At 39.1% G+C, this 14,792-nt stretch overlaps 1 protein-coding gene across 2 annotated transcripts in view; it reads left to right on the plus strand.

The window, feature by feature from the left end:
* The window catches only part of XPO5 (exportin 5), a 45,396-nt gene that overhangs the window by 5,787 nt on the left and 24,817 nt on the right, over positions 1 to 14,792 (plus strand). Inside the window, exons 6-14 of one of the 2 annotated variants that reach the window (XM_032862079.1) lie at positions 2,275 to 2,301; positions 2,701 to 2,886; positions 3,521 to 3,597; positions 6,766 to 6,865; positions 8,071 to 8,154; positions 9,108 to 9,233; positions 10,397 to 10,487; positions 11,893 to 12,021; positions 13,354 to 13,472. In XM_032862079.1, the coding sequence (XP_032717970.1) occupies positions 2,275 to 2,301; positions 2,701 to 2,886; positions 3,521 to 3,597; positions 6,766 to 6,865; positions 8,071 to 8,154; positions 9,108 to 9,233; positions 10,397 to 10,487; positions 11,893 to 12,021; positions 13,354 to 13,472 (939 nt within the window). The remainder of the gene's footprint in view (positions 1 to 2,274; positions 2,302 to 2,700; positions 2,887 to 3,520; positions 3,598 to 6,765; positions 6,866 to 8,070; positions 8,155 to 9,107; positions 9,234 to 10,396; positions 10,488 to 11,892; positions 12,022 to 13,353; positions 13,473 to 14,792) is intronic. The other variant, XM_032862080.1, reaches the window with a different exon arrangement.

Raw genomic sequence — 14,792 nt, forward strand, 5'->3', positions numbered from 1 at the left:
TCCACAATAAAGAATTATCCAACCCAAAATGCCGATAGTATTAAAGTTGAAAAACCCTGATCTAAGGATGCCTAGGTGGCTCAGTCGGTTAAGCCATCCAGCTCTTGATTTCAGCCCAGGTCATGATCTCAGGGTCATGACTGAGCCCCACGTTGGGGTCTGCACCGAGCTTGGAGCCTGCTTAAGAGTCTGTCTCTCTCCCTCTGCCCCTCTTACCCTAACCTAAAAAATAGGAAAAGAAAAACCTTGATCTAGAATTCTTACATGTGCTTATTTCACAGAATAGAATTAATTAAAATTAGTTTTTTCTTACGCCCCTGGCAGTTTTTAGAGAAGTGCTAGGTACTAACACAAATGATGGGAAGGTACTGTGAGCTGTTGGGGTCGGGAGGAACTCACAGTAAGTGCCTAATATATTCCATATACTTGCACTTTACATGTTACTTAATCTTCAACCCCAAAGAGAAAGTACAGTCTCCATTGTATGGATGAAGAAACCAAGGTCCAGAGAATAATTATTGAAGATCCCCTGATAAATGGTTATAGTGGGATTCAAGTCTCATTCTTTATACTAAAATGGTCTATTTTACCCCAAAATACCTCCCCAAAATCTTTCAAAAGAAAATATCAGGAAAATACTTGCACTCAAAAACTTAACGTGTATTGAGGGTGAAGGAGGGATTCTTTTCCTTCTCATCTAGGAGATTTCATCTGTAGGAGAAGGGGAACAAACTATGACTCCTCAGATGCCCTGACAGTCTAGCCAACGTGCCCCAGCAGGGCAGTGAGTGATAATGGCCTGAGACAATGTGGGGTTTTTCTTTAGTCTGTTTCAGTTCCCTTCATCTGTTAAACCAGTACTTCTTGTGTCCAAGACCAGAGCACACCAAGAGCTATCTTGTGGACCGGGAACAACTTTTTTGCTTGAGAAGTTGCATCCCTTCTTCCATCCCTTCTCTTTCTCCATCTCAACTTCCTGCTTCCTTCCCTTCACCCTCCCAGGTGGGGAGTAGGTTGAATGGTAAACAGTCATAGAATGGGTAGGCACATTCTTCCTGTCCAGTGACCTGGGCCCTGCACTGGTCCAGGGGGGCATAGATGCTTGAACAGGGACTGAAAAATTGTTGGAGAGGAAAGACTGGACTTGGCTGTTGTCACTTGGATTCATTTTCCTTCTTGGGCAGCATCAGTAGTAAATGCTGGTGTGAGAGGGTTCTCTTCCTCTCTGCCCATTGACACCTCTATTCCATCACTGATGATGAAGGCTTAATACTTGTTCTTTAACAAATATATTCTTTTGTTTTTGTTTTTGTTTGTTTGTTTTAAAGATTTTACATATTTATTTGAGAGAGCGAAAGAGCACAATCAGGGGGAGTGGTAGAGGGAGAAGCAGGCTCCCCGCAGAGCAGGAAGCCCAATGTGGGACTCGATCCCAGGACCCTGGGATCATGACCTGAGCCAAAGGCAGACGCTTAACCATCTGAGCCACCCAGACACCCCAGATGTATTCTTTTGTAATTGTAGAACAAATCCTTTATACTCCTAATGGAGTGACTTTTCAGGGACTTCCAAAGTTGTTGTTCCTGCTTCTGTTCCCCTTTACCTGTCTTCAGGAGTTAATTTTAATTTTATTTTTAGAAGTTTTTTTGGGAAAATATTAATTTTGTACATATACATTATAAGCATCATATAGATTGATATCAGTTATAATTGTAATAATTGTACATTTACTGAATGGACATTATTTTTATCTATTTAGCATGTGATACTTGTACGTGTGATTTTCCTGTAGTTTTGTCCATACAAACATGGCCATAAATTATATTCATTTAATTTTGTCTCGCCTTTACCATTTATATTACATCATTTTAATATTCTTTTGCTAGTCATAACTTATCTTTATTTGAATATGAAAAATGCTCATACTTTGTTTTGAATTATATTTCTTTGATTCTTAGCAGTGTGGAGCCTTATTCATCTGTTGTATTTCTTTCTAAACAGTGTTCTTTGAAGCTGTCTTTGTGGACTTAATGTTGTAACAAATTTGTGTAAGCTCTTTAGATACTAACTTTTTGTCCTATTGCTAAAATTAAAATAACCTGTCCTCCTTAGGGGAAATAGCAGCTAAATGTTAGTCCAAAGTATTCTTTTCCAAGGTTAAAAGTTGAGTCTATTTAAAATCATTATTCAAGGGACTTTATTAAGTGGGTGGAAAGTTATTACATAGCCTTTGCTCATTAAAAACATTGGATCCTTATACTTCTTTTCTTTCAGAAGACAGATAATTCTCAGGAGTCAAAGGTAAGAGCTCTTGTGGAGTTGGAAGGAGACTTCTTTGAGGCTTTCAGGTACAGAGATGCATATACCTAGTGGAGGGTAACCTCAGCCTTGGTTTAGGTGACCACTGAGCAATGGTAGAAGGGAGTTAGAATTACAGTATTTCCAATTTATCAGAGGAGATGAAATGGTTACCCATGCCAGTATGATCTTATTGACAGACATTGAGAATGCTGTTTGAGAAGTGGTTGTGCATCAAAAGAAGACCTTTGAGTTCCCTGTCTGGCTGTTAAATGAGTACCTTCTTTTTTTTCCAATCGTTTTCTTTTTAGAATTAGAGAATAGAAGGAGCTCAGGTATAACCACAGCCTCTTTGTCCATCAGTGAAGACTTAACGATTAAAAGTTGTTTCTTTTCACACAGGCCCAAGCAAACTGTCGAGTAGGAGTCGCAGCGCTGAATACTCTGGCAGGCTACATTGACTGGGTGTCCATGAGTCATATTACTGCCGAAAACTGTAAGCTCTTAGAGATGCTCTGCCTGCTTCTGAATGAACAGGAGCTTCAGTTAGGAGCAGCTGAGTGTCTTCTCATTGCAGTCAGCAGAAAAGTAAGTTACCACTTCAAACTGACTTTCATCCTCAAAGTCTCTGCGGGGTGGTGTGTAAGTGTGTCTGAAGTGTATGTTGTGGCAGGAAGATATCCGAAAGTTTGGGATTTCTTTCTACCTGACACCAATTTCATTATCTGCTTCCGACCTCTTCGGATAGTAGTTTTCCAGCATTCTAGGGATCCACTGACAGCATATACGGAGATTTGTTGGGCTACCTTGTTCTTGAAACTGCTATGAGTCTTGGCATTTCACACTGAGGAAACAAGATGAAAGTAATACTAAAATATAAAACAGTGTCACGTCAAAGAATCTTAAGTTGTGGCTTCACTGGCTTTATATTGGCCTGGGCTAACAAATGACTGTGACTCTTTCCTCCGTAGGAATATTATCTTTAGATATAATTTACTTTGTTACCATATCAGCATTATTGCCCAACACATTTAAAAACAGAAGAAATAGAAATCCCGTTTTGATTTTATAGAATTGGCGTTTTCTCCAGTGTTTAGTTAGCCCTGGGACTATGAGAAATTATGAAGTCAATATATTTGATTATATAGGTGTAGGAAATGCTAGTAACTTGGAGGCTTTTAATAACAGTTTGTATTTCCTGTTTCCTTAAAATTGGTTCTAGGGCAAGTTAGAAGACCGGAAACCCTTGATGGTCTTATTTGGGGATGTTGCCATGCATTATATACTCTCCGCTGCACAGTGAGTATCTACTTTTCTCTATGTTTTCTAATTTCTTTGTCATTTCTGTAGTTTATATCGATATATCTGAAGTTCCTATCTGAATGCTGGCAGTCAATTGACAGTGTTTTTAATTTGAAAATCAAGCAATCTTAATTTTTAACCATTTTAAAGACCTTATGCTGGAAAGAAGTTGTGGCCGTTGACTCTATACGCAGTCACTTTCACAGTTTTCCCCATTCTTCCCAGACAGCTCATCTCCTTGATTCTGTTTGCTTCTGGTGATCCCCAAGCCTCCTAGTAGTGCTGGTGCCTAGGCCTGAGAATGCTCTGATCTTCTGGACCAGAGTCTGCCCCAGAGCCTGTCTTGACTGCAGAACTCCAGACGCTGCTCCTTCCTCTCCTGCTCAAAGTAATCAGTGCCTGAAGTGCTGAGGCTCTTGGCGGCAGCAGGAACAGTGTGTTCAATGAAAAGTGAATGCATGGGGCCTGCAAACACATTCTGTGTCCTAAAATACTGGCTTCCACTTTTTTTCATTTTTAATTGCTTTGGAAGATATTTGAGCATCTCCTGGGTACATGTTTCTTACCAGGAAGACAGGTAGAACTGTACTGCAAAGACCACTGAAGCATCTTTTTTTGGATACCATTCTCTTAGTCCTAGGGACAAATGAAAAGAGATACACATGGATTACTTAAAATCTCTTATTGTCCATTCCAACACAGCTTTTATGATGGCCTTCTTTTCTCTGGAGACTAGCTCTGTTTTTAAGGGATCTTTTTAATTAAATTCATAACATGTCTTTTGGGTGGCCACTCTAGTTAACTGTTCCTCAGGCCCATTTTCTTAGTTTCATAGAAACTGTGACATTCACACCTAGGTGTCCCGTATCCGTTTGTGTTACTTACTGTACTGGTTAGTAAAGCAATAATTCGAACCCAGGCAATAAGACTTGAGAGCCTGCGTTAGAAACCGTAATGTCATAGTGTCCCTCAACATAACTGGAGCCCAGGTCTTACTTACCCTGAGGCCCATGTTTTTTATGTTATACTCAGCTGCCTCGGGAACACAGCCAATGTGGCTGCTGTCTGCACTAGTTATTATTAATTCTTTCTTGTGTGAAGAGTCCTGCATCATTTCAGTCAGGTTTTGCCACCAAGTAAGTTATAATTTTTTTTTAATATTTTATTTATTTTAAAGAGAGAGAGAGTGATTGCGCAGTGTTGGGGGAGGGGCAAAGGGAGAGAAGCTCACTCCCTGCTGTGCAGGGAGCCCAGTGTGGGACATGATCCCAGGACCTAGAGATCATGACCTGAGCTGAAGGCGGACACTAACTGACTGAGCCTCCCAGGTGCCCCTTTTTTAGAGTTGTTGGGTTCTAAAATAGTAGCTAAGGGATTACAGATCTGAACTAAATGACTTGGAGAAGTGACACATAGAGTTATGTTTTTATTGCTTTTTATTTTTAAGACTTACATTTTAAGAGCAATTTCAGGTTTACAACAAAATTCAGAAAATGTACAGAGTTTTTGCATGCCCTCACCCCCCCAGCATGTGTAGCCTTCCCCATTAGCAACATCCCCAACCAGAGGGGTACATTTATTAAAATTGATGAACTTACACTGACACGTTATAATCATTCCAAGTCCATAGTTTACTTCAGGGTTCACTCTTGGTGTTGTACATTCTATGGATACAGTTTCTGGGTTTTGACAAATATCTAATAACTTGTATCATTACAGTATTTTACAGAGTATTTTCACTGCCGAAAAGAGCCTCTGAGCTCTGCCTGTTCATCTCTTTTCCCCCATCCCAACCTCTGGCAACAACTGATCTGATCTTTTACGTTATCCATACTTTTGCCTTTTGTGGAACATCTTACAGTTGGAATCACATAATGTATAAATTTTTCAGATTGACTTCTTTCAGTTGGTAGTATACATTTAGGGTTTTTCCATGTGTTTCATGGCCTTGATAGCTCGTTCCTTATTAACAGTGAATAACAGTCCCATTGTATGGATAATATACCAGTTTATTCATTCACCTACCAGAAGGCATCTTGGTTGCTTCAAAATTTTGCCAGTTATGAATAAAGCAGCAACAAACATCTAGGTTTAACATGGTATAAATATGAAGGTCTTTGTGTGAACGTGTTTTCAACTCCTCTGGGTAAATACTAAGAAGTATGGTTGCTGGATTATTTGTTAATAGTGTGCTTAGTTTTGTAAGAAACTCAAATTGTCTTCAAAGTGGCTGTACCATTTTGCATTCTCACCAGCAGTGGATGAGAGTTCCAGTTGTTCCACACCCTTCGCAGCATTTGGTGTTGTCAGTGGTCTGGATTTTGGCCATTCTAGTAGGTGTGAGTGATATCTTATTTGAATTTGCAATTTCCTAATGACATATGTTGTGGAGCATCTTTTCATATGTTTATTTGTCATCTCTATATCTTTGGTGAGATGTCTGTTAAGCTCTTTGGTTTGTGTTTTAATCAGGTTGTTTTCTTATTATTGAGTTTTAAAAGTTCCTTATATATTTTGGATAACAGTTCTTTTTTATTTTTTTTTAAAAGACTTTATTTATTTAATTGACAGAGATCACAAGTAGGCAGAGAGGCAGGCAGAGAGAGACGGAGAAGCAGGCTCCCTGAGCAGAGAGGCAGATGCAGGACTCGATCCCAGGACCCTGGGATCATGACCTGAGCCGAAGGCAGAGGCTTTAACCCACTGAGCCACCCAGGCGCCCAGCAGTTCTTTTTTAGATGTGACTTTTACAGATATTTTCTCCCAGTCTGTGGCTTGTCTTTTCTTTGTCTTGTTATAACCCTTTCAGTTTTGTCAGTGGGGTAAGCAATTATTACATGCTTTCCTACGCATCTCTGTTTAAGTCTTCCCTGGGTATCAGTGAATGCCTGTAAGTGTGTGCGTTGTTGTATGTAGTCCTACTTAGAGTTTACGTTATTAACCCACAGTACTCAAGGACCATATAATGTGCAGAACTACAGTGCTTCTTTGAGGGATAAGATTGCATTGAACCCTGTTCCTCATTGATCCTTCAGGGTTTGAGGTTTTTTTTTGCTTTTTAACTTTAATAATCAACAGAAACAGACCACATACAGCTCCATTTGATGGGAATCTTTTTGGTTCTCTTGATGTGCAATTAATAGCATTTATTTTCTCATTTCACAGGACTGCTGATGGAGGAGGCTTGGTAGAAAAACACTATGTCTTCCTGAAGAGACTGTGTCAGGTGTTGTGTGCTCTGGGGAATCAGCTGTGTGCATTACTGGTGAGCACTTACTTTCTGGAGAGTTTCAGGGCCATCTGAGCAGAGCATTTAGAAAGTTACGTTTGTATAATGAGTGAAACATGCCATTAATTTTAGCGTTGTGGAGCATTGCCCTACAGGTTATTTCATGTGATTTTATAGATTAAGTTACTGTAACAGGGTTCTAGTGAGTGAATTTCTTTTAACAAGTGAGTTATTGATGTTAACAGGAAGCATCCACATCTGTTATTCCATGAAGTCAGCATTGCTATTCTTGTGAATTTTGGTACCTGTAGAACGTCAGCTTGCTAGAGTCCTATTAGATCATGAAATACTACGCATTTGAATAAAGAGCCCTCTTCCCAAATTTAAAGGATTTGTGTTATTGAGCGTAAAGGAAAACTTGAATGTGATTGACCTAGAATTACCTGTCTTTAGGGAAATATTTAATAACTTGTTTTACAAATTGAGAGATAGGACATTGGTACAGACATTTGCATTTGATATTATGCCTTTTTATGGTGGTTTGGATGGTTAGAGAGGATAGAGCTTCAGACATACGATGTATACCGTCAAGTGGTTATTTAATAAATTTGGTCACAGAGATGTGAATAGACTAGGTGTGAAGAAATAATACAGATTTTCTCTTTCTGTGATTTCTGAAATGAATGCTCTTTTTCATTTTAGTATTTGACTACAGAATGAGTTTTAATGATGATGATTAAGGAGGTAAAGCACCTTTCCTCTTTTTAGCCCTTGAATTGATGCCTTCCTTAGGTCACAAGGAAGTATAAAGTCCTTTCAAAACTGAAATTGGTGAGGGTTTAAGTTCTCTATAGTTGACCCTTGAACAACACAGGTTTGAACTGCATGGGTCCACTTAGACACAGATATTTTTTGATATAAATACATGCAGTTCTATAAATGTATTTTCTCTTTCTTAGAATTTTCTTAATAACATTTTTTTTTTAGCTTCCTTTATTGTAAGGACACAGTATATAATATATATACGAAATATGTGTTAATCAGTTTATGTTATCAGTAAGGCCTCTGGTCTATAGGAGGCTGTTAGTAGTTAAGTTTTGGGGGAATGAAAAGTTGTATGTGGATTTTTGACCCTTAGCCCCTGTGTTCAAGAGTCAGCTGTGTTTGTTACCCTACTCCTCCCATTGTCCTCTTCCACCCCCCATCAGCGTCACTGATGTAGTGGTCTTTTTGTCCCTCAGGGTGTGGATTCTGATGTAGAAACACCAGCAAACTTTGGAAAATACCTGGAATCTTTTCTTGCTTTCACAACCCATCCAAGTCAGGTAAACTGTATGTAGGCAGTGTGTGAAAATTTTAGTTAGGTGAGCCAAAATTAATCACTATGGCTTGAAGTAATTAATGGCTCATGTATAAAATGTGACTCTTAAGGCTCTATGAAATAACTGTGGTGTGATTTCATTAAGAGAATTGTTGAATCTTCTTCCTGAACCGAGTGTTGCACTGTCTAGGCCAGCAGGTTTTCCCCTCACGTAATATTCTGCTGATGCTCAATCAGATGTCAGGTGTGTCCCAGGTTATTTGCCACCCCAGGCATTTTAAATGCAAAAGTCTAATTGATTGTGCTATAAAATTAATTTCACACATTTAGGGCTTTCCTTGTAATACCACCCCGAGATTCCCATATCCTTTTTTGCCCGTAAAGAAAGTGCTAGAGGGATGCCTGGCTGGCTCAGTTGGCGGAGCATGTGATTTTTTAATTTTTTTTTTTAAAGATTTTATTTATTTATTTGACAGATGGAGATCACAAGTAGGCAGAGAGAGACAGAGAAGCAGACTCCCTGCTGAGCAGAGAGCCGATGCCGGACTCGATCCCAGGACCCTGGGATCATGACCTGAGCCGAAGGCAGAGGCTTTAACCCACTGAGCCACCCAGGCGCCCGCATGTTACTCTTGATCTCCAGGTTGTTCGAGCCCCACATGGGGTGTAGAGCTTGCGTAGAATAAAAAAGAAAAAATGAAAAAGTGGTAGAGCTCAGCTGAGATTCCAGGAATTACACCTGACCCCACAGTTTGTCTTACTAATATGTGGTCTGTAACAGGCAGTCATTATGGATAGAGTAAATACGGGCAGTGTAGGAGTATTACAGAGATTTATTTCCATGAAAAAATATTTTTGATAATTGTGGGGCTCAGTAATAATCCTGCTTATCTAAAGTCCAAATCCTTAAACGGAGGTTTTTCTTTCTTTTTTTTTCTTTTTCCCCACCCCCATTAGTTTCTGCGTTCTTCAACTCAGATGACTTGGGGGGCCCTTTTCCGGCATGAGATCCTGTCCCGTGACCCTTTGCTATTAGCAATAATACCAAAATATCTTCGTGCTTCTATGACTAACTTGGTCAAGGTAAACAGTGAGAATCAAAACGTGGAATGGGGGCTCCTGGGTGGCTTAGTTGGTTAAGCATCTTGTTCATGATCATAGGATTGTGGAATTAAGCCCTGCATTGGGCTCTGCACTCAGCAGGGACTCTGCTTGGGATTCTGCTCTCCTTCTGCCCCTTTCCCTGCTCACTTGTTCATTCTTTCTCAAATAAATCTTAAAAAAAAAAAAAAAAAGAAGAAGGAATGTAGGTGAGTACACATACATAATAGGGCAGATTGGCATTATTGACAGCCCATCTTGGTCACCAGGGTCCTATAGTTGGGTATATTATTCTCTTATTCACCAAGAAGAAGGCAGTGCAAACTGGTTATTATATCTACTTTTTCATATTTTGGAGCACTTCTATACAAAGTATTGGGCTAGGTGCTAGGAAGAAGAAGGACAAGAGCAGTGACCCATGATCATGCAGTGGGATAATGCTATTTCCAGTTTAAAAGCAGGCAGGGTGGAGCCAAGATTCCAAGATGAAATCCTATGTGATTGTTTCTGAAGGTCTAGTGAGGGTCTGAAGGTGAATGAGAAGGGAAGATGGAAGGTAGAAGCAAATTGCTTGCCACTTGAATAGAATTCCTTATGAATTCCCTGAGATCTGCTAAGGACTCTTGCAGCTAACAGATGCTTAATCTTGATTTGTAAAAATCAGAGAGTGGGTCCTATGTGAAGGTCCTCTTATTTCCTCTAAGAATACATCTAGCACATGATACCCTGTTCTCATTCTCATGCTCTTCAGTACTTTTTGAGTGAAACATGCAAAGTGCTGTGCTTATTCCCAGTTTCAGCATTGAAGGAGACAGTTCTCAATTTTTTCTTTCTTACTGCGTGCTGTATTAGCACTTTGTTTTGGGACAGCTTTATACTCAGATACCGTAAACAAATTCCAGAATTTAATTCTCCCTGAGGAATCTGGAGGGAGCATCAGATGAGTGTTCTCTTTTCAACCACTCAGGATTATTGGAACTGGGAGAAAACTGTGGACTTGGGATAGACCAGAAGTAGTTATTGTAAAAGATCTTATGCAAACCTTTCACTCTTCTTAAATGAAAAAGTGCTTGAGCTCTTAGAGTTTAAGCCTCTTTGGGTAGGCCTATTTTTATCCCCTACCCCAATTATCTTTCTCTTTGCAGATGGGCTTTCCTTCTAAAACAGACAGCCCTAGCTGTGAATACTCTCGGTTTGATTTTGATAGTGATGAGGACTTCAATGCTTTCTTCAACTGTAAGTGATAGTAGCGTGGAATTTCTCCCAGTCATCTGAGAATGGCATCTAGTGTTACGAATCATGGTACCTGACCCTTGGGTTCTATATTAAAGGGCCTAAGATCTGGACAAGCAGCCTGTTCAGTCTCTAGTTGCACCTTGCAGCCGGTACTGGGATTGCACTCATTCCAGGCGTAGTATTCTCTCTTGCCTGTGCGTTACATGCATACACATGCATGCACACATACATAGCCTTTGGACTTGGATGTTTAGGCATAGTAACTATATGTAACACCTAGGATTAAATACTACCTAACCTCACTGGTCTTCGAAAAAAGAGGAAAAAACCCACATTCTGATCATCTAATTCTGTTCTTGGTTTTTTGTAGTCTGGCTAGTTCCTCCCCGCTCCCCCTTTTTTAAAATAATAGCTTTTTGAGATACAGTTTGTTTACCATACGATTCACCCATTTATAGCATACAGTGCAGTGGGTTTTTTGGGTATATTCAGAGTTGTGCAACTTTTGCCACAATTTGTGGACATTTTAATGACTGCAAGAATCCCTGCCTGCTAGCGGTCAGCCATTCCCAGTCCCCTCATCCTTCCCAGCTCCAGGCAACCAGTAATCCAGTATCTTTTTCTACATGTCACCTGTTCTGAACATTTCTTACAAACAGATTATACATATATGGTCTTTTGTAACTGCATTCTTTCATTTAGGGTTATATCTTTAAAATTAACCCATGCTGTGGCATGTATCGATACTTTATTTCTTTTTACTGCCATATTTCATTGTATCGGTATACATTGTAGTCATTCATTTCATAAGTTGATGGATATTTAAGTTGTTTCTAATTCTTACCTGTTAAGAATAATGCTACTATTGGGGTGCCTGACTGGCTCAGTCAGTAGTGCATACAACTCTTGATCTTGGAGTCATGAGTTCAAGCCCCTCATTGGGCCTAGAGCTTACTTTAAAAAAAAAAAAAAAAAAGAATAATGCTGCTGTATCATTTGTATACAAGTTGAGTGAACAGACGTTGTTTTTTTTTCTCTTGAGTGTGTGTCTATATTCCATCATATAGTAATTTCACATTTAATGTTTGAGGAACTGCCAGGCTGTTTTCCATAGCAGCCACACTGTTGTACATCTGTACCAACCTAATCTTTTATTGATTCCAAAGAAATGGGAGACCACTTTTAGTTTGCCTCTTAGAGGATCAAGCTGGTAGGGTGGCTTCCAGAGGCAATTTACTTTTGAAAATTTCTGAGTTTGTTAATCTTGATTGAACATTTGTTAAATTCAGAGCATAAATCTGCAGAAGTTTCTTTGAATGCTTTTCTCCTGGGATGGATAGATGAATGAACATTAGCTAAGCACTTATTATCTGTCAGTTACTGATTTATGTCTTTCTCTTGGCAGCCTCCCGGGCCCAACAAGGAGAGGTAATGAGGTTAGCATGTCGTTTGGATCCTAAGACTAGCTTCCAGATGGCTGGGGAGTGGCTAAAGTATCAGCTCACAACTTCTGTTGATACTGGATCCATGAACTGTAAGGTTTTTTTATTTCTAAACATTAGTGAAGTATTGTATCAAATATACATTGGAAATAAGCCCTGTAAGCCACACTTCAGAACAGCATGCTAATAATAGCATTCAAAAATAATCTTTCATTTAGGGTAAGATCATGTCCCTGTCAGTCTTGCCTTCATTTTTCTTTTCTAACAGAATGAACCACTCGTTGTTGATTCTGTTACTTCAGTGTAGGCACCATCCTACCAAATTGCATGTCTAGACTTTTTAAAGCTCTTCTACCAAATTCTTGCATAGAACCACTTCTAAATTTAGAAAGAATGCCTTGTTAGTCAGGCATAACGGGAGCAGTGCAGGGACTTTCTCTGTCACTCAGCCACCTCAAAGCCTTTGGAAATGCTGCATTATACAAAATCAGCATAACACTTCTGTACCCAAATGCATAAGCCAGGTAACTTCTCTGTACTCCATTATCATTTGTCTATTGTCTTACTGACTAATGCATGCTGTGGGTGACAATTTAGTAAAACAGGAGAAGGTATAAGTCACTCCTTTAGGGGGCTCTGTATTAACGGTCAGTTACCAGCTACTCTAGTTACTTGTCATTCATAGGATTTAACATTTTGTTTTGGGTACTCATAACTGACTCTGAAGGTCCATGGTATCAGGTAATTTGAATGTTTGTGGAGGCCCAGATATGTTGCGCCAAGGTAAAGCTAGTAAATGGGAGCACTATATGAAAGCAAGGAAAGTAATTCATAAATCTTTTTGCCTGTGCTTTGCTGTTTGAGAGATGTGCTTTGCTGAGACTTAACAAACTTGAAGGGTGGCACAGTTGTCCAGAACTTGGAATTGTTATGAGGCTACTGGAGATGAATTAGCATTCTGTTATCTTATATCAGGTTTTTGTTTTTTTTGTTTTTTTTTTTGTTTGTTTTTTTGAAAGATTCTTTATGGTCTTAAATATCTTAATTTATTTAGATTTTCATGGACAGGTTATAAAGGACAGGAAGAGAGAGTTTAATTGATATTTACCACTTGCTTGTGTTTTTTGATGCTTATGCATATACTCTCATTCAACATTCAAAGTGGTTTTATAGACAGGACTCACAGAAGTGAATTCGGACAGCTCATTGTTAGGGGTGGAGGCAGGATAGGCCCCTTCTCTACTTTTAGTTCTTTTCTTTACCCAGGCTGAGAGGGTTAGATTATCCTGTTCCTTCGCCTGTGAAATTAAGTGGTCTCTAAGTCCCCATTGTCTTTGTGTCTTCTGTGATCCTGTAGTTGTGTGTGTGTGTGTGTGTGTGTGTGTGTGTTTATATTTGTGTTTTAAAACCCTCTTCTCCAACAGCTGGAACTGGAGAAGGTGGCCTCTGCTCCATTTTCTCCTCTTCATTCGTGCAGTGGGAAGCCATGACTTTTTTTTTGGAAAGTGTGGTCAACCAGATGTTTCGGACACTAGATAAAGAGGTAAGTAACTGTTTCCTGTGTTGATTGCATAATGATTTTGACCTTTTTAAAACTGACAGAAGGAAAATCTGTGGATATGCATCTCACAGAAGAGGAAATGGAGAATCAGAGAGGTTAAATAACATACTTGAGTTCAAATTGCAGGCCTGACTCTAAGCCTACAATGGTCAGTATTCATTTTAAGGGGATTATAAGACAAGCCTGTTTGTATAGTGAAGTGCAGGTAGGATAACTTTTGCAGGGAGGACAGCAATGGTAATCTTGAGCTGGAAAACCTTTAGAAATGTTTGCCATTAAGCATCCTTTTCAGTTTATGGCAGATAGACACAATATTCATGTTAGCTGATCAGTGTCCTCTTCCGTGAATAATCTGAATAAAGTGGTCTTGTTTTTATATGCTTCATGTGACCCATCACCTTCTCTTACCTACCTTGGATGCAGCTGTAATTAATTGGTTTAAAATCATTGGACTATTCATTTCAGGATGATTACATTGTAGTATATTCCACGTTAGTTGTAGGAAAAATCCAAACCCCTTGAACATAAGTGAGATACAGTGCTTTTCCTCACAATGTCTTTTCCTCACAGATCTTAGAGTGATTAACTTCACCTGCTTGTATATTGCTTTGTTTGAGTTTGAAATGATGGCATTCAGTTTGTTCCAAAATTTAGGTAGGAAATCCTACTAGGATCCTGCATTTCTTACTAAATGAACCCTTTCTTAGGTTTAAGTGGTACTATCTGATTAAGAAAGCCCTTTATTGAATCAAGGGTAATGGCCCTGGGGTTTCCTTTCCTAGCATTTTTTAAGTTAGCTTGCTGCATCTAAATATTTGCATACGATTCTGCTAGAAAGCAAGAGAGTGAAATGGTCAGGATTTGTCAGGCATTTAACTTTAAAATGTATGAAAGGACTGGCAGTATTGCAGGGTGGGGGGGCAGAGTGCTTAGTTGGTTGTAGGCTGGATTGTATGATACATCCTTGAATATGATGGTATTTGGTCAAAATGCCAAATATTAGTTGGTCAAAGGGTACAAAAAGTTGTATAGTGTAGAAGAGAAAGATGTGGGCTGGAGACAAAGCAGAGGTAACAATTAGAAACAGTAGGAGTCAGAACAATTGATGGGGAGAAAAACAGTAGAACAAAATTCTTTTTTCCTCAGGAGATTGATAGTATTTAGGCTTCTGTTGGTGACTTAAAATAAATCTCTGACTCTCAAACCATTTTTTCTTCACCAAAATGAAATGGGTCAGAATGAAGTATTCCTAATCAAGAGAAGTGAGTTTGTTTGTTTGTTTTTAAAGATTTTATTTATTTA

The sequence above is a fragment of the Lontra canadensis genome, unplaced genomic scaffold, assembly GCF_010015895.1.
Source record: "Lontra canadensis isolate GAN:19392208 unplaced genomic scaffold, GSC_riverotter_1.0 scaffold23, whole genome shotgun sequence".
Classification (NCBI taxonomy): Eukaryota; Metazoa; Chordata; class Mammalia; order Carnivora; family Mustelidae; genus Lontra; species Lontra canadensis.